The 18,641-nt window shown below is 41.1% G+C and overlaps 1 protein-coding gene across 1 annotated transcript in view; it reads left to right on the top strand.

Moving 5' to 3' along the window:
- The window catches only part of CUL5 (cullin 5), a gene marked incomplete at its 5' end in the record, with an annotated part of 35,159 nt that extends 21,522 nt beyond the window's left edge, over nucleotides 1–13,637 (top strand). Inside the window, 11 exons of the mRNA XM_084265853.1 lie at nucleotides 221–351; nucleotides 1,079–1,186; nucleotides 1,756–1,820; nucleotides 5,288–5,420; nucleotides 5,959–6,090; nucleotides 6,722–6,845; nucleotides 7,600–7,775; nucleotides 7,873–8,034; nucleotides 8,713–8,831; nucleotides 10,121–10,244; nucleotides 12,162–13,637. Of these exons, the coding sequence (XP_084121979.1) occupies nucleotides 221–351; nucleotides 1,079–1,186; nucleotides 1,756–1,820; nucleotides 5,288–5,420; nucleotides 5,959–6,090; nucleotides 6,722–6,845; nucleotides 7,600–7,775; nucleotides 7,873–8,034; nucleotides 8,713–8,831; nucleotides 10,121–10,244; nucleotides 12,162–12,356 (1,469 nt within the window). The 3' untranslated portion in view covers nucleotides 12,357–13,637. The remainder of the gene's footprint in view (nucleotides 1–220; nucleotides 352–1,078; nucleotides 1,187–1,755; nucleotides 1,821–5,287; nucleotides 5,421–5,958; nucleotides 6,091–6,721; nucleotides 6,846–7,599; nucleotides 7,776–7,872; nucleotides 8,035–8,712; nucleotides 8,832–10,120; nucleotides 10,245–12,161) is intronic.
- Nucleotides 13,638–18,641: the final 5,004 nt, after the last annotated feature.

The raw sequence follows: 18,641 nt of genomic DNA on the forward strand, positions 1-18,641 counted from the left end.
TATTGTGTTGCAATAAGCATCTCTCTTTGCCTTCAGAAGAATTTCCTTGTGGTACCAAGATTAGAACAGTATTTAAAACTTTTTTTTCCTTTTAAGGAATTATTGAATTATCTGTTCTTTATTCAGTATTCCACTTGAGATATCCCCAGCAGAAAAGCAGTATATTTGGGTTTTATACGGGTCTTTGACTGGTGGCTTTATCAGTGTTTGTATCTTTCAGAGTTGCATTTAATGTTTTCACTGATGGATAAAGTTCCGAATGGCATAGAGCCGATGCTGAAGGACTTGGAAGAACATATTGTTAGTGCTGGACTTGCAGATATGGTAGCAGCTGCTGAAACTATTACTACTGTAAGTGTATTGTTTTTACTAAAGAAAGGCCTCTGTGATTGTGGGACATCATATGTGTGAATGGAAATAACTTTTGAAGATTTTGTTTAAACATCAAATTTTGATCCACTGGAAGTTTTAAATGTCTTTAGTTTTGGGGGGTTTTATTCTTTATGACTTCAGATGTAGCTTTAAAACATGAATCCCATTTGCAATAAAAGGGTTATAAATTAAGTCTGTGGGATACTTATACAACAGGATTGTGTTAGCAGCTCAATTAAAAAGGCATAAACAGGTTTTTTCAGAATTCTAACTTCCTGATGACATTTTAAATGTGCTTTCAGTCTGAGAGTGGTTGTTCAACATGGACAGCTTTTTCCCCCACTGTTCTTTTACAGCTTTCTATCATGTTTTACTCAGGGCTCCTACACCCAGAGAACCTGCAGCTATTAGGATATGCCCTCTATTGGTTCTTGAAAAGTTGTTTATTTAAAAGTTGTTACACAGTCTTCGGAAGTTAGGTGTTCTTTTCACTAAGTTTATATGTTTGTCTGTTGAAAATACTATTCTGAAAGTCTTTGTTGAGTCTTACATGCTGTAGAACTCTTCAGTACAGAAAATAAAGATAAAATGCTCATTCATGGTATGCAGGCTTGAGGATGCTGCATTATTACAGACCGGGGAGTTATGTGTAAGCTCACACTGAATTCTGTGGAGCCTTGTTTTTTAATTTGATTTTTGCCTCTAGGATTCTGAGAAATACGTAGAGCAGTTGCTCACACTATTTAATCGATTTAGTAAGTTGGTTAAAGAAGCTTTCCAAGATGATCCAAGGTTTCTTACTGCACGAGATAAGGTATGTGTTTCTGCTGATCATTTCTTCAGCTTAAGAATTGTTTGAATTCATATGTCATCTCTAAAATCCTTGTGCCCATTCAATGTTAAATCTAGTAAAACTAAAATGCTGATGAAACTTACTACCAGCTGGTTAGGTGTTGATTTGTGTTGTAGTCCTGCATAAAGTTGTGTTTGTATTTAGCTTTGTAGTGTTGCAGAGCACATCTGGAGATGATCTTTGTGTTGAGCACCTTAATGTCTGATGTAACAATATGTTTAGAATTTACTGTGTATTTGGATGTAGTCTCATAACTGCAGATATGCAGCCCATTCCATGCAATCCCTCTGTTAAGTTGTTGCTGGAAGGTCAGTAGTATGTTAAAAGAGAAAAATGCAAAACTCGAGTTAATGGGGAATTGAGTCATAGGATTTGAACTCTCGTATTGAAAATCAAATCCACAAACCCTAGGCTAATATAAAAAAAATCTGATTAATTTCATGTTGCAGTAATCTAACATGTGCATCATGAGAGTTTAATCTTTTTTAGGAGAACTAGAGTGTAGCACTAATAATTTAATTATTTTTCAGGCTTACAAAGCAGTTGTGAATGATGCTACAATATTTAAACTTGAATTGCCATTGAAGCAAAAGGGGTAAGGCACACAGACTTTGTGAATGAAGGTTTTTAAATTGTTAAAGATTGAGCTTCTCTTAAGTATCTCTCCAAAAGTAACTCTGTTTGAAAGTGTTTTGTGTTCTTTACGTTATGGTATTTCAGATTGCTTATCAACCTCTGGTGAAACATTCCTCACATGGCAGTGAACAGCAGCATATTTGAACTCAGATCTATTTGCATTAATTGGGGATCTATTCCTTTACAGTAATGAGTCAACTTGTTACAACTGAACTTAATGAAATCTTTTGGGTTATTAATTTGAAAACCTGAGCTGTATAACTGCCACAACTTCCCCAAGAGCCCTGGTGAAACCTGAGGCAGTAATCTCTGTTGTGTGGTGGATGAAGGTGTATCCATCCACCTGCTGTTTACCCCCTCCTCCTGTGACAGCTGTGGATGTGACCTGTATGGGTGGTTTAATATTTTTGTTTCAGTGCAGGATTAACCAGGTTAGTTTAAACAAATTCAAGTAGATTAAACAGACCTGTGTGAGTTGAGAAGAAAAACCCTGCTTACAGAAGCCACTCTGCTAGCTCAGTGTCATGGTTTAGCCCTGGCTGGAGGCCAGATGCCCACCAAAGTCAGTCTATTACTCCCTTTCTTAGTTGGACAGGGGAGAAAATATATATTAAGAGGCTCAGGTGTCAAAATAAGGACAGGGAGAGATCATTCTGTCATCAACGACGTGGGCAAAACAGACTCAACACAAAGTGAGGAAGAGAGAAATGACCTACTTTATTACACTACACTATAACTACAAAGAACAGTGAAGAAAAACTGGATTTGAGAGCGTGACCAGATCTGAAAACAAACCTAACCGGATCTTAAAACACTTTCCCCCCCTTCCCTCCATTCTAAGCAGACTTCCCTTTAGCCATGATCTTGCTCCCTTCTTCCCCCTGCTTGCAGTACAGTGGGGCAGGGACTGGGGAAGATGGGGTTTCTCAGTTACTTCTTCATGAGCTGTTTTCCTCTTTCAGATCTTAAAACACCTCTAACCTCCCTCCCCGCTCCCTTCTTAGCAGACTTTAGTCATGATTTCACTCCCTTCTTCACCCCTGATCACAGCACAGGGGGGCAGGGACTGGGAGATGGGGGCTTTGGTCGGTCCCTTGCAAGTTGGTTTCCTTCTTGGCCGGCGGGAGGGGGTGGGTCATTCATTCCACACCCTCCCCCTGCTGCACCATAGGGTCTCACCCACAGGAGGTAGTCTTCCATGAACTTCTCCAACATGAATCCTTTCCCCAGGGCTTTACCTGTTCACCAGCTGCCCTGGCGTGGGTCACTGCTATGGCGGGCAGTCATAAATCACAATGTCTCTGAGTCCCAGTCCTCTGTGGGGTCACCAGTCTCCCCCAGGAAACCTGTTCCGATGCAGATCTTGCTTTCACTCATCTCTGTGTCTGTTTCTCTTCATGGGCTGCAAGTGCTGGCAGGGGCTTGTTCCAACGTAGGGTCACAGCATCTCCTCTGTGTCTCCACCTGCTCCATCCAGCATGGAGCCCCTCCGCGGGCTGCAGGTGGGGTCTCGGCCTTTTCCATGGATTTCTCCACAGGCTGCAGGGGCATCTTTCTCTCCGGCACCTGGGCCACCTCCTCCCCCGCCCTTTCCCAGCCTTGGTGTCTCCACAGCTCATTACACATTCTTGCTTCCTTCTCCAGTGGCAAAAATGCAGCTGCTTCCAGGTTGTTTTCTCCTATATGTGATTCTCAGAGGCGCTCGCTATCTCTTGGGCTGAGACTTTGGCCTTGAATTGCTCGTTGTTTATAGTTTAGGCTGGCAGAAAACTCTTAACTGCTGCTTAAAAAACCTGTCTCAGCAGCACAGCCTCACAAAACTGCAACACAGGCAAGAGAAGGTAGTGCGCTCAGTTAATTGATCGTTAATGTTTAACATCTGATGTGCCACTAGAGTAGGAATCTGTATATATTTAGGTGGTTGGGATTGTTTATATATAGTTTGTAGTTGGATTTACTGTAGAAGCAAAGCTTAAATAGCTGCACTGCCAGCTCCCCTTTCCAATTACTTCTCATTAGGAATGGGTAGGTACAAATACCTGTTCAGCATTCTGGTTCATATTCTGTATTTGGTTTTGGACTAATGGTAAGCCTGGACAGGGATTAGCCATGCTGGTTTTATGTTATTGGAGAAACACCTTCACAAAAGACACCCCCTGCTTTGTATAATTCATACAAATGTAGGCAAGGTAGAGGAGTTTCTTAGGTGTTGTGTTTTCATTTCCCCTGGGAACATACAAATCAATACCTCATTCAAACTGTGTTTCACTCTTAAAGCTAAACCTGCCTAGTGACTTCTTAGAAACCACCATGATGGTGATAGTCTTCCATTCAGCTTTCTTCTTCCCAAGCTCTATAAAGTTGTCTACATGTGCAGTCTGCTTTAAGTAAAATGAAACTTCATCCTGCTTAAGTTGTGCCTAGGAATATGGAATTTGGTAATTTTTCATTGCTGTCAGGATCTTGAAGGCTCCTGTTCCAAAATAACCTCGGAGCACATTGATTAAATAAGGGTTCTGTTTTGTAATAACCAAAAGACTAGTGATCTGCTTTAATTCCAAATGGTCTTCAGGAGGGCAGAAAACAGTAACCTGCAAGCTGCTTCACAAATTAAAAAGGATGATTGTCTGAAGGTTTATTAGCACTGTCTGAACTAGCTGATCAGAGAGTGAAAGAATGAGCGAGAACTCTGGATTCCCGAGCATCCCCACAGCTTCTTACCTGCTATCTTACTGCCTTTTTTGGGGGACCCTTGAGGCTAGCCATCAAGGTGGTGCCATCTCACTCTAGAAACAGGGATTGGTCCTTGGCACTGTTATTCAGTAGTCTAGACACAGGTTCAGAACACGACCTTGTACTTGCATGCCTTTTGAAGTCTATCTACTGAGACATCTTCTCCTTCAACTTTAATCTGTTTGTAATCTCTGAGTTGTTAGTCTGCTGCTGCACCTGTTATAAAATAACTTTATCCTGTTAGTATGTGATAGATGTGTGGCTGTTGCAGTTTGTGAACCGCAATGTAGGAGGCTGTTCTTGAGACTTCCTTAGAGCACCCTGAGGAGTGAAAGATTCCACTGCAATGTTTGTAATTCTTTACTGGAATACTTCTTGCCATGTAATCTTTAGTTGCTTCAAACTGTGGTTTCAACGCAATCCTTCATTGTGTTAAGAGTTCTAAAATTAAAAGCAGTTGGAATGATCAAGCTGTAGAAGCTGTCTGAAAGTGTGTGGTAGTATTTATTCTTTCACGAAGAAAAGGGAGTTATCCCTGCCTTTTCATTAGTTTAACAAGGGTATGAACTCACTGCCAAGATTTTTGCCAAGGGGATCAGGAAAGAGTGGTCTGTCCTGTTAACAGTGTGACTACTCCAGCATAGCAGGATTCTGGATGGTTTGAAGATATGTTGTTGTTGTTCTTTTATTTAGTGTTGGATTGAAAACACAGCCTGAATCCAAATGCCCCGAGCTTCTTGCTAATTACTGTGACATGTTGCTAAGAAAAACACCACTAAGCAAAAAACTAACCTCTGAAGAAATTGAAGCAAAGCTTAAAGAAGTGGTATGTGTTTGCTTTCTGCTTCTTGATTATTCTGAAGAATGAATTTGTTAGGTTTGTTCCCTTTTAAAGGAATAAAGGCCTCCTTAAAGGGAATTAAGGCCTCAATCTTCAAAAACAGTTATGCAAGGTGTTCTAATATGGAGAGGAGTTCATTATGGTGTCAAGTGTGTGTAGTTAAATCTTGTATGCAGTGTTTCATGTCTCTGTGTCAGTTCACAAAATTAGTATGTTAAATTAATGCCTATATCAGACTAATGTAGTACAGTAACTAATGTTAGTCTAGAAAATAATACAGGAGAGCTTTACATACCAGTATCAGTGTCTTTTCTGATTAAAGAGAAGGTTCTTGACAAATGAAGAAGTTGGAGGTGTGACACTATGAAAGATTCACAGCAGATGCCTGTGATAGTATTAACACAGTTGCTGTTAAGGCAATGTCAGATAGCCTTGTTCTACTTCGTGATTTACAGTGGCATTAGATCAGCAGACTCATCTGATTAACAGTAAAATAACTATATTAAAATTACTTTTTTGACAGCTTTTGGTACTTAAATATGTACAGAATAAAGATGTTTTCATGCGATATCACAAAGCTCACTTAACAAGACGCCTGATATTAGATATATCAGCTGATAGTGAAATTGAAGAGAATATGGTGGAATGGCTCAGAGTAAGTAGCCTGACATCTATCTTTGGTTGTGCCTCTTGCTCATGGTGTTAATTCCCACTCTTGAACTTAGATATTCTTCCTGCTGAGGTGGGTTCTGTTTTAAGTTACAGCCTCTCAGGACATGTTATATTTTATTACAGTACTTTGTGAAAGTGAAACAGTTTAGCTCTTTTCTGAGAGAAATGTTGATCCTAATGGTGGTAGTCATAGCTTTAAAAATATTTCAAATATGATTATCTGAAGGCTTAGTATATTCTATATGCAAATGAGCAAAATGCAGTGTACTTGTTTAGGTTTGTATATAATGAGGTATGTTCTAATTGTGAAAATTTATGTAAATGAGAATATTATTTGCATGCCTTAAACACTCATTCAAATCTCAGAATTCACTAGTTCCTTACGGCATGCGTTATGTTCTTCAGTGCTTGGAATCATCATACGTCTTCAAGGCATAACTACTTGTGATGCATGCAGAAAACCTTTATATTGCAATGCAGATTAACTTATTGTCAAGTGATGATACCTGTGTACTTTAATGCTCTTCATTTTCTTGAGTTTATTATTTTAAAAATAAAGGGGTTTCGTTCATAGTTGTCTATGTCATGGTTTAGTGTTCTGGTTTTTTGTACAGGAAGTAGGAATGCCAGCAGACTATGTAAACAAGCTGGCTAGAATGTTCCAGGATATCAAAGTGTCTGAAGACTTGAACCAGGCCTTCAAAGAAATGCACAAAAACAACAAACTTGCTTTACCAGGTATTGTTTTCAAGTGATTGCTTATTTTTCATGTCTCTTAGTGGAACAATAATTCTGTTGAATCTTGAGTTAAGAATTGTATCAACTACAGGTTGAATGTAGTCTTTGAGGCACTGTTAGCCCTAGACTGGAAGTGTCTGTAGACTCTGCTTTCTCTTGCAGTTGACACTGGAGCTGTAACTTTCTGTAAGTTATTGTGGGTTTTCATTACGAGCAATCTTGTAGATACAGGCACCTTACTCTTGTAGTTAAATGCCAAGCAGGGGCTTGAATCAGTGTCAACCAGGCAAATGACTGAACTACCCCTTTTTTTTTTACACCCTCAGTATTCTTCATGAGTGCATCATGCTGTGCTTCTCCTTTACCTGCCAGCAGGAGAGCTGGATGCATGCTATGAAGAGCTCACATCACATTTCCGAGATTAAATTTCACTGATGAGAGAGGCTGGGGAACATCCAGCTTTGGGCCTGCTACTGATGAAAACCCTTGAGTAGTGCTTACAGGCATCAGTTACAAACCTGCATCAGGTCTCAAGGGGCTCTGAAGAGACACATGAAAAAACCAGCTACTTCAATCAGTGGTGTTGGCAGAAAGCCAGTGGGGCATAATTAGGGCACCTTCATGTTAAGTAGGTAGACGCCCCGCTACTTTCTGAAAATGTGGTCCTTCAGAATCGTGTTCAGAATAGAAACAAAAATGCAGTTTAGCTCTCTGTTATACCTGGAGATTCATACAATCCAACCTTATCTTACAGCTGATTCTGTGAATATTAAAATTCTAAATGCTGGCGCCTGGTCCCGAAGTTCTGAAAAAGTGTTTGTGTCGCTGCCCACGGAATTAGAAGATCTCATCCCAGAAGTTGAAGAGTTTTACAAAAAGAATCACAGTGGCAGAAAACTGCACTGGCACCACCTCATGTCCAATGGAATTGTAAGTGTGCAGTTTTCAGTGTATGGATACCCACGACTGTGCTTTTTGTGTGTTTATCCAGAAAGGTCTGGAGGTAAAATTGTCGTTCTGTTCACAGATAACGTTTAAGAATGAAGTTGGCCAGTATGACTTGGAGGTAACGACATTTCAGCTAGCTGTGCTGTTTGCATGGAACCAAAGACCCAGAGAGAAGATCAGCTTTGAAAATCTTAAACTGGCAACTGAACTCCCTGATGCCGAACTTAGGAGGACTTTATGGGTATTTCCCTTTCTCTTGAAACAGATTGCTGCTTCATTTTTGTCCTCTGAAATACTGGATTAGGTTTTTCTTAAATGCTGTCAGATAACACCTTGAAGCTGAAACATGAACACCTTTCTTGCTAATTAATCAGATGTAATACTGGCCTCTTGCAATACTGTTGAGTGCACACAGCCTTTACATTAACACACTCTCTCTACCCAATACTATCTAACTTAAGCTTCTGGAAACAGGAAGATCTTTTTGACCATAAAGCACCCAGTTATGATTGTGGTTTGTGGAGCAGGACTGGTCTAATTCTAGGAAATCAGTGACACCTGATATGTTGTTTAAATAACTTCAGTGCTTGCTCTGCCAGACTTTTAATTATCTGGCTCAAGAATAGAAAAATCACATAAATCAGATTCAACGCCACTGGTGTAGCTGTGAGTTCATGCACTTCACTTCTTTGTATACTTATACTTATGCTAACCCATTTCAGGAGGAGATTTGGTAAACTGTGTCCCCTCTCTGGTTGTACTAGTATCTTCATATTGCCTTCTTGCAGCTTCAAACAAGGCTACGCGGTTCCCTCGCTACAGTCTGCACAGCAGTGAACTATGTTCTTAAACTAATTGTTTCCATTTAGAAAGCCTGGTGTTTTATTTTCATTCTTTCCCCCCTCCCCTTTCTCTGTAGTCTCTTGTAGCATTTCCAAAGCTGAAACGTCAGGTTTTATTGTATGAACCTCAAGTCAATTCACCCAAAGACTTTACAGAAGGAACCCTCTTCTCGGTGAACCAGGAGTTCAGTTTAATGTAAGATGATGTTTGAAAAGTAAAATGACAATGTACTATTTTATAATTGAAGGAATTTACGTTAAGCTAACCTTTGTCCTTGAAAGTTTTAAAGAATCAGCTAGACACTTGCTTTGCTGCCCTGTCCTCACTTAGCTTTAACAACAGTTGTGCTTCAAGTAGGTGGTTGGACTAGATGACCTCCAGCAGCCCCTTCAGGCAAATGCTGCTGTGGTTATGATTTCTATGTGATGAAATTTCTTAAACACCAAGGGGTGAGGTGCAAAACCAGAGGCTTTGCAATATTCCTGTTACTAATGAGCCCGTGAAATGTCACGTAGGAAGACAGCACATAAGCAGAGCACTAGTGCTGTATTACACCCAGATTTTCAAAAGCAGAGTGATAAATTTATATGAGAAGTGAAACAGCTTAATAATATAGTACATGGTCAAAAGCCAGGATTTTTGATGTGGCTTTCACTAGAGGAGTTGTCTTTATTTCAGTGAGAATTGCAGTGCTTTCTTACTGGTGCTCTGAAACCCTTCAGAGCATAAGACACCAAGAGAGTATCTAAATGGTGTATACCATACTCAGCATGTTTTACTTTGGGTTTTTCTCCCTTTATTGTCAATGACTATGATTAGAGCTGGCTCCTTGCTAGCAGCCTCAGGTTCTGGGCCTCCTCAGTAGCAGCTGAACATCTGGATCTGTGGAGAGAGAGGTGGCACATCTGCTTTCCTGCGGCTTAGTTTCTTGCCCAGGGCCATTGACGTTTGTTCCTGTCATCAGGATCATGAGTTTAGGGAAGTGATAGGAGGGGCATGACAGAAGCAGCAGGCTGTACAGAAAACTTGTGGGTGACCACTGAAGAATGCTGTCAGTTTTGTTACAATAGCTGTTTGTCCTTTTTTTTTCGCCAGCTAGACAGACAGCTCTTTTGATGGAAAATGAACTAGTCCAATTTCCTGAACTTCGTTATAAATACTTCCCAGTTTTATATAATCAAGCTGCAATATATTTGTCTCAAATTTTATTCTTTAAAATAGCACTGTTAACTTTTCACCTTTGAACACTGTCAGTTTTAGCTGATTGATTTTGTTTTGTATATTCAGTTTTAATATACCCAGTTTTATTGTGCAGAGACATCGAGTTCTCGTTTGTCAGCCAGCTTTCTCGCTGCTGCAGCACTAATAGTCTATAAATATCTGATATGTGATGGTACTCCTTGTTGCTGTAATTTAAATTTAACAGGAATTCCTTAATTGAAAGCGTATTCTCTGTTTATTCTCATACAATACCACTTTTTCAGAAAAAACGCTAAAGTTCAGAAAAGGGGCAAGATAAATTTGATCGGTCGGTTGCAACTTACTACAGAGAGAATGCGGGAAGAGGAAAATGAAGGAATAGTCCAGCTAAGAATATTACGAACCCAGGCAAGTAACCTGCCAGAGGAATATGGAATTGCCCTGTTGCTTTGGTTGTATTATGCTGTTCAGATGTTGCTGTGTGACATGAATGCTCTTGAGTCCCAGTGAAACTCACTTTTGCCATTTGGCTGCCATGAGTACCAGTTTTTGCCTGTGTGCTTGTGCGGTGGTAGCTGTCAGCCTCCTGTCCTGAGGTGCAGTCATTGTTCTTGAAGAGGACAAAGCAGATACTAAGCAAGAGGTGAAGGCATAACTGTAGTGGTGGGTGGCAGCAGCAAATGGTAAATTTGACTGACTTGAGCCACCAATGTGAACAAAACAAAAAGTGTAAGGTCTTGCACTTGAGCTGGAAGAATCCCAGACATAGATACAGACTAGGAGAACAGCTCCTTGAGAGTAGCCCTGCTGAGAAGGACTTGGGGATTCTGGTGGATGAAAAACTTAACATGAGCCAGCAGTGTGCTCTTGGAGCTCACAAGGCCAATGGTATCCTGGGCTCCATTAGAAGAGGGGTGGCCAGCAGGGACAGGGAGGTGATTGTCCCTCTCTACTCTGCCCTCGTGAGGCCCCATCTGGAGTCCTGTGTCCAGGTCTGGGGCCCCCAATACAAGAAAGATGTAGAACTGTTGGAGAGGGTTCAGAGGAGGCCACAAAGATGATCAGAGGGCTGGAGCACCTGCCCTACGAAGAGAGGCTGAGGGAGCTGGGCTTGTTCAGCCTGGAGAAGAGAAGGCTGTGGGGGGACCTCATTGCAGCCTTCCAGTATCTTAAGGGAGCAGAGAAACAGCAGGAGAATCAACATTTTTAAAGGGCAAACACTGGCAGGACAAGGGGGAATGGATTAAAAGTAGAGGAAGGAAGGTTTAGATTAGATATTAGGGGGAAGTTTTTTACAGAAAGAGTGGTGAGGTGCTGGAACAGGCTGCCCAGAGAGGTGGTGGATGCCCTGTCACTGGAGGTGTTGAAGGCCGGGTTGAATGGGGCCCTGGGCAACCTTGTGTAGATCCAGGCCTGAGGTTGGTGTCCCTGCTTGTGGCAGGAGGGTTGGAGCTCTATGATCCTTGGGGTCCCTTTCAACCCAGACCATTCTATGATTCTATTAAAACAGCATTGTTGAGCTTGAAATGTCTTTGCTTTGTATGAAGAGCGTAATTTCGGAGATGGGATCATGCTTTAGGAATAGCAGTATGACTTTTTGAGAGGCCCCCTCTTCAGATGTAAAGTTTCTAAGTACATCTTGCAGCTTCTTGCTTTGTGGGTGGTTGTCCTTCAGTCAGGTACTCCTGTTAAACCTTTTGGGCTAACACTTGAAAAAAAGAAATTTCAAGTATCAGAGATCATTTACAAAGGAGTCTCATAAATTTCATCTCACCTTCGAATTGCAGGTCTGTTGTATCAGGTAAATTAGGTTCCAGTCATGCCCATTGTGAACTATACCACCTGACTTAGCACCTTGCCCACACCTCCCAGCAGAAGGAGAAATTAATGCTGGGTTCTGTTTATGAAATGGGAATTCCTTGTGAATTCTGATTCAGCGTTAAGCTTGCATTTTGTGAAGTGTTCACAAGTTACATCCCAAGTCACCCCAGAAATGGCAACTTCTGCTTAGAGGGTGAATGGACATTTGGTTTTAGTGACTAATTCACACTCCAGATGTAACATTTAGCTGCCGATTCTCCTTTGACTGGATTTGTCTTCTCTCTCATCTTGCCAGTGCTTCATTCTTTTCCTTTATCAGTTTATTTGTAAAAGCAGTTCAGCATCTACTTAGGCTCAGAAATGCAGCATATATCTGATTTGTAAGGAAAAATGCAGACTTCCTTGCTGTCTTGCCATACCAGCAGCCCCTATTAACGCTGTGTTCACCTGTCTACCTGGGCATCTCAAAAAAGGAATTAACTTTTTCCCTCTTGTCCCCTCCAGGAGGCTATCATCCAAATAATGAAAATGAGGAAGAAAATTACTAATGCCCAGCTTCAGACTGAACTGGTAGAAATATTGAAAAACATGTTCTTGCCACAAAAGAAAATGATCAAAGAGCAAATTGAGTGGCTTATAGAGCACAAATATATCAGAAGAGATGAGTCGGATATCAACACCTTCATATATATGGCATAATTTGAGGACTCTGCAGGATGCTGAGAACATAAATGGAAGGGTGCTTGGACAGACAGCTGCCACAGCTTGTGCTGCAGAAGGACTTGTTTTGACTTTCGTTACGTATTAAAATCCCTGCCTTACCTTACAGAGGACTATATTTTGCCAATCTCATTCAGCTAGCATGATGGCATTCCCTTCATGTTGCACACTTTTAACAGCATGCTGTTTTGTGGGAAACTTGCATTCATGAAGAGCCCATTGTGAACTTTTTAAAGTAGATTTGATTTACACCCACCAGGAAGAATACAGGTTTGGGTTTTTAGATGACCAGTACTTGCACAAGGAAAAAATATTCAAATATTCATGCACTGAGGAACTGCTATTAGTTTTGTTTTGGGTTTGGTTTTGGTTTTTGTTTTTTTAAATGCAATTAGGACTAGAAGTAGCACTTTCACTTTTGTGTTTTGGATCAACAGAGTAACGTACTGTCCACCTTAGATCCTTTTTATGTAATAACATTTGAGAGACACAAACACGTGCATCACAACTGATATATATTTGTTACAGTTAAAGCCTGTTGGCTCAGAGCAGTGCTTCAATCTAGTAACTGGATTTTAATGATCGACACATAAGTGACATAAAATTAATTCCAAGTCATGGGTGATATTTTTCCTTAAGCAAGAGATCATTGTTTTTAAATTGTTTGCTGTAAACAAGTGGATATACATTATTTGTTACCTTATTTGGACAGATGATTTGCTACAATCCTTTTTGAGAAGGTAAAGCTTTCTTGAATGATACTTCACTCTTAAAGCAGTTTTCATGGGTGGGTCTGTTAGACTGAACAGAAATATTAAGTGTATTTCCATGTACATTTAATATTTGTATTCCAGATATTTAAGTATGACTACATATATCTGAATGCATTAAAGAGTCATTGATGCACAACTCCCCTGGGAAGAAAATAACACTTGAGGATCCCTGTACTAATTCTTCATTGGTAACTTTTATATATACAAGCAAGGTTAATCCAATTGAACTGGCTTGTTGCTTAGAGGACAACGTCTTTGGATGGAAAACAAGCCCTCTGCTTTTTATTTTGAAACTGGCAGGGTAGGAAATATGAATGTAACAAAACTGGTAAAAGCTAAGCAAAGAGACCTTGTTTGGTGTATGTGGAGTGTGCCAAATACACATCAGGAATTTTGACTTGTAATGTTACCTCTTCTGTTATCAATCATCTTAAGTAGTCGTTGGGCACTGCCTGCCTGCCTCTACTCTGAAATGTCCCAGCATGTACTGGACTGATAACATGAATCACTGGAGCAGAGTGCCTGTCTTGGGACAAAAGGTAAGTTGGGCTTTACTCAGTTCTGTATGACTATTCTTCTAAGAAGTTGCAAGCTTGCGATTCCTTTATTAATTTTTTTTTTAATTAACCAGTTCAAGTACGATGTCTAAAGGTCTTATCATTGATGATTGAAAGGGGGAAGAGGACACAATTAACTGTAGTCAAAAAGGAAAACCTTCCAGTAAGTAAGAGGAGGAGTTTTGCTTTCACATGGTTGCAGTACAGTATAAAGTAAGAGTGGTTTGAAAGCAGACTCTACAAGACTGGCTGTTTGCATCCTTTAGCAGGCTGCCTGCTCTGTTACTAATGTAAATGCCAGTGTGACTGCCTGAGAACAGTGTGTGCTTGGACATCTGAGTAAGACTTCGTCGGTAGTGAGGGTTTCATGAACGAGAGATGGGGAGAAGCAAGACCTGGCCTGATACCATCGATTGAAATCCCACAGCTTATGTTTCCTGCTTTTATTGATGCTCAAAAGCAGATGCTGTTTAAAAATATTGCATCTTTTATGTTGGCCCTGTGGTGTTGCGATTCAGAATCGAAAGCAAGTGGTGCTCTGTGTAGTTAACCGGTAAAACTATTCGAACATTAGAAAACAAAATTCAAATAAAAAACCATGATGCTGCAAGACTTCCAGTCTTTGTAACTTCAAAGTAATAAATGCTCATTTGGGATGATTAGGGAAAATGTGACAGTGTGAGCGCGCTCTTTCCAATGTAAACAGTTCCATCCCTTAACCAGAGAAGAGCAGGTCTGAAATTGTCCCACAGAAAGAGCTGCCACAGGGGTAAAGTTGAGTTTGAAGCCATTCATTTTTGGTTTGAGAGAGAGGTTTAAGAGACTGCATCTCAGATCCAACTGATTAGGAAGCTGGAGCGTATGCAGAAAGCAACAGGTTGCTAAAGGCTAAGGAGCTACACGTTCCCTTAACTAACAAATGCCAAGTGATCCAACCTAAATGTTATCTAGATATTTCTCAACACCCAGGATGCAGAAATATAATTGGTAATGTGCCTATGACATGGTCTTTTTTCTTTAAATATATTCTGGAAATGGATGTCGGGTTTTTTATTAAATGAGACTCACACCAGCAAATTTGTTAAAGATGCAGAATCACGTTTAGCATCCTTCATCAGGTCGCTTTCACCAATATGCACTTAAAACTAGTATCACCTGGGGCACAGGGAGATACCTGGGGTAAACTGTTCTTTTGGGGAGGGAAGAGTTCAGATCTAAACAAAAAACAACTATTCTTCACTTGCAATATGGCAACAACGCACTTTTAAGGCTGCAGTTTTTAGCTATGAATATATATGTCCAAAGACCTAGCTTAAAGAGGTGCTGCATCTGAAAAACACGTTGCCACACACACTGCCACGGTGAATAGCTACAGAATGAAACCTGGTGGAGAAGAGGGGCGGGGGGTGGGGATTGCTCTGAAGTGGGTTAATTAAGAAATACTGTTAAATCTTTCTCTGTCCCAACACCTTGATGAGGATCTCAGTTTCAATTCTGAAGTCTTCCATTTTCCTCTTTCCACAGTTGGTGTCCCTAGCTTCTATTTTTACTCATCTGTCTTTCATTTCTTACGACTGTAATGCAATTACATTTCTGAAAGACAATGTGACTTTCTCGTTTTCACCTTTTTAAACTTAATATAAATGTTCTGAATGTTCACATGTTGCATTTATTTGCATTGGGATGCCATTGTCCTGTAAAGTGCAAATTTTAAAAATACAATTGGCAAAAAGATTTGATAGTTTTACAGAAAGATTTGCTATCTTAAACTCAAACTGTTTTCTATTTTCATCCAAATGACTGGGATGCTATCTTTGTAATTCTTTGAGGTCATATTTGTGAAATAAACAATACATGAGAGCTTTCCTGTCATATACACTATATGTAGTCTGGAGTGTTGAGCAAACTTGAGTTCCTGAGTTGTAATATCTATCTACGTATGGTATTTACAATTTTGAATGTGTGCCACTACCAAGATAATAATGCTGTACAATTTTGAATGGTGGTAGTTTCTGTATGGCAGTCCAGCTGAACTATTTTGATGTACTGCTTAATTTTTGAATTTTATTTTTTAAGTTGTATAATTTATTTTCTTGCAAAATAAAAATGTAATATAAAAGACTACTCATTTAGCAAGCTATTTTGGTGTCCTCCCCTGCAAAATTTGTAAGTTGAATTCGGGTGCTGCTCCTAAAAAATACCACTATGGCATTTGCCTGATTAAAAGTCCCAGAGTCTGTCAGAATACTACATACTGTGTGTGTGTGAGGAAACAGGTTCCTTTTTTGTTACGATTTTTCAAGTACTTAGGGTTATAGGTAGAGGAAAGTAGTTTTCCAAATTCTCTTTAAAGGTTATCTGTGGTCTTTGGATTTATCAAAGCCTGCTGAGCCAGAAGTGGCTGGGGTTGCCTGACTTCATGGCGTTGTGTGTCTCTGCAGCTCCTGGGGACGTGCTTGGGTTGGTTTGTCCCTGCAGCCACTTGCAATGAGTGTCACTGAAAATAACCAACCGATGGTGTCCTAGATTATTGGGACCTTCTGGTACCTGGCCCTGCAGTACACAAACAGTGATGTGGGAGCAGCCGTTTGCCCAAAGGAGTGCTTTTACTGTAATGGCTTCTCCTCCCCCATTGTCCTTCCCTTTTAATGCCAGTAGCCTTTTCTGTTCCAGCTCCTTTTCTCTTCAGTGTGCCAGCGAACATCAGTGTGTTGTGCTTTCTAGCATGTGCAAAGCTTAGAACTGTATGTATGGAATAAATAGCTGCCTTTGAGTGGTGTGTGGCACGTTTCAGCCTGGCAGTTCTTCCTGGCAGAACTTTGACAGTATGTTGCCATTATCTCCAAACTTTTTCCCCTCTGTTAGGGCAAAGAGTAGTCTTTCACAGCCATGGTTTTCCAGGTAGGAGTTCTCTAGAAATAAGCCAGTTATCACAGGAGTTACTTAACAGATTCAACTATAAGTTGATCACAGTTTTGGTAGAATTGTTGACCTAAATGTGGATGGCTGTAAACCTGCTTGCTTTCATGCAAACATCTCTCTCAGTGTGGGCACTGTGCCTGTATTTTGTCCTCATTTACTCAAGTGATGGTGATCCACTCTGTAGCTCAGCTTCTGTGCCCGTGTCCTGCGTGCCACTTGCAATGCCCCAAAGAGAGAGTGGTAGGTGGTGTGAAGGCTGCTGCTGGGATCTGCTGATCCAGGACCTCCTGAGCTCAGTGTGGTGGCTTTTAGCAGCCTGGAAATGGAAAACAAGCAATTCTAAAGTTTGTACGTTATAGCTGTTATTGCAAGGTGCTGACAGAATTAAAGAAGGCTTCCTTCCTGAATGCTTTTCTGGTTTCAAGCCCATAGTGTGATGTTAGATGGCAAATCCTGAGCTGTACTTACCTAATGCAGTGACTGATTGTTAGTAGCCAAGGCATTAAGGAAAGTACCACACCTCCAGCTTTTATTTAACAGACATTGGAACTTAGCTCAAGCTGAGGTAAATAAGAAGGATTTATTGCCCCAAGCAGGGATTCTGGGTGTCAGTAAGCTTCTGAAGGAACTGAGGTGTGAAACAACTGCTGGCTGAGGTTTGTCACCTCTCACTGCTGCCAGTGTTGGTGCCAGGGGACGGGCAGGTTGCCACACCAAATGGTATGAAGGAAACCAAATGGCCATGGAGCTGAGGAAGCTATAGCTTCACCTGGGAGAGGAGCATTCCAATGGAATGTGACTCTGCTTTACAAAAGGAGTAAGGCAGAACTATCTTCCCAGAGTCCTGTAACATCATCTCTAGGGCTACTTGATAAGATCAGCAGAAGATTGGTTTAGAACACTAAAAGAAGACTTGCTCCAGGCAAAGCTGGGGCAGCAGGTCACAGGTATCAGCAGGCTCAAAGAGACAAATTCATGGGTAAGAGAGAATAAAGGCAAGGGGACCACCCAGCAGAGCACCCTTGTTGGTATTCGCCATCTTCTGGAGGTGTTCAAGTAGTTCCTGGCCACTGCCTTAGGAGGGATGCAAGATACCTAAGCAACCCTGGAAGGGTTTCTTACCTCCTCTTCCAGCTTCCTCCTTGCTGCGGTGTGAGTGGCTGTGTGGCTGGGGCTAGGAGGTGGCTGGTGAAGTCATCATGCTGTTGGCATGGGGTCAGGACAGGGAGGTGTGGGGAAAGTGCAGCCCAGGCTGCCAGGAGAGGGGCTGTGCCAGTGTGTGCCCATGTGCACATGAGGGAGCATTGGCTTCAATAGATTTTTGGTTTGACCTGTTAAAGGTGTTCTCGCTCTATTTTTTGATACTGTGTTAAAGGATTTGTGTCCTGAAATACACTTAGTAACTACAGGGAGGAGATGTTTCTTTTTTCTTCACTCAGCTTCTCTAGGCACTGGACTTCTTCCCTACTGGCACTGGCAATTACACGGCCTGCATGCTGTCTAGCCTCAAAGTAAAGCAGCATGTTCTTGGGTGAATATCCTTTTGTTCAGTAGGAGTGAGCACCGGGATTGTTTTCTTCTCAGAGGATCCTACAAGAGCTCTAAAGTGTTGGGGGATCTCTCCACGGATGGGATCTCCACCACAGTGGCCTGTGCCCTGACAGGGAGATGTGCCTGATGCTGCACTGCTGACAGTTCCCAGAGTCCGAAGGGAGGTAAGATTGTCCACACTGCCCTCTTTTTCCTTCTCAGGCGAGCTCAAATAAAGGACCTATTAATCAATATGTCTGGGGTGATACGAGCAGTTGTTCTGGTGCGTTAACAGGCTCTATCCCAGAAAAAGGGTCTTGTACTACAGGAGTAAAGCTTGAGTTAAATCAGAGCTTTTTTTGTTGTTGTTCTTTATGCTTTTGGCGTTACGCATTTCAAAAAATCCTCATCCAACCAAGGTGGGTGTCTTTTCAGGGTAAAATATTCAGCTATTCCTGAGTCAATATTTGACAGTTCCTGTG

The sequence above is a fragment of the Gallinula chloropus genome (assembly GCF_964237585.1).
Source record: "Gallinula chloropus genome assembly, chromosome: 1".
NCBI lineage: Eukaryota > Metazoa > Chordata > Aves > Gruiformes > Rallidae > Gallinula > Gallinula chloropus.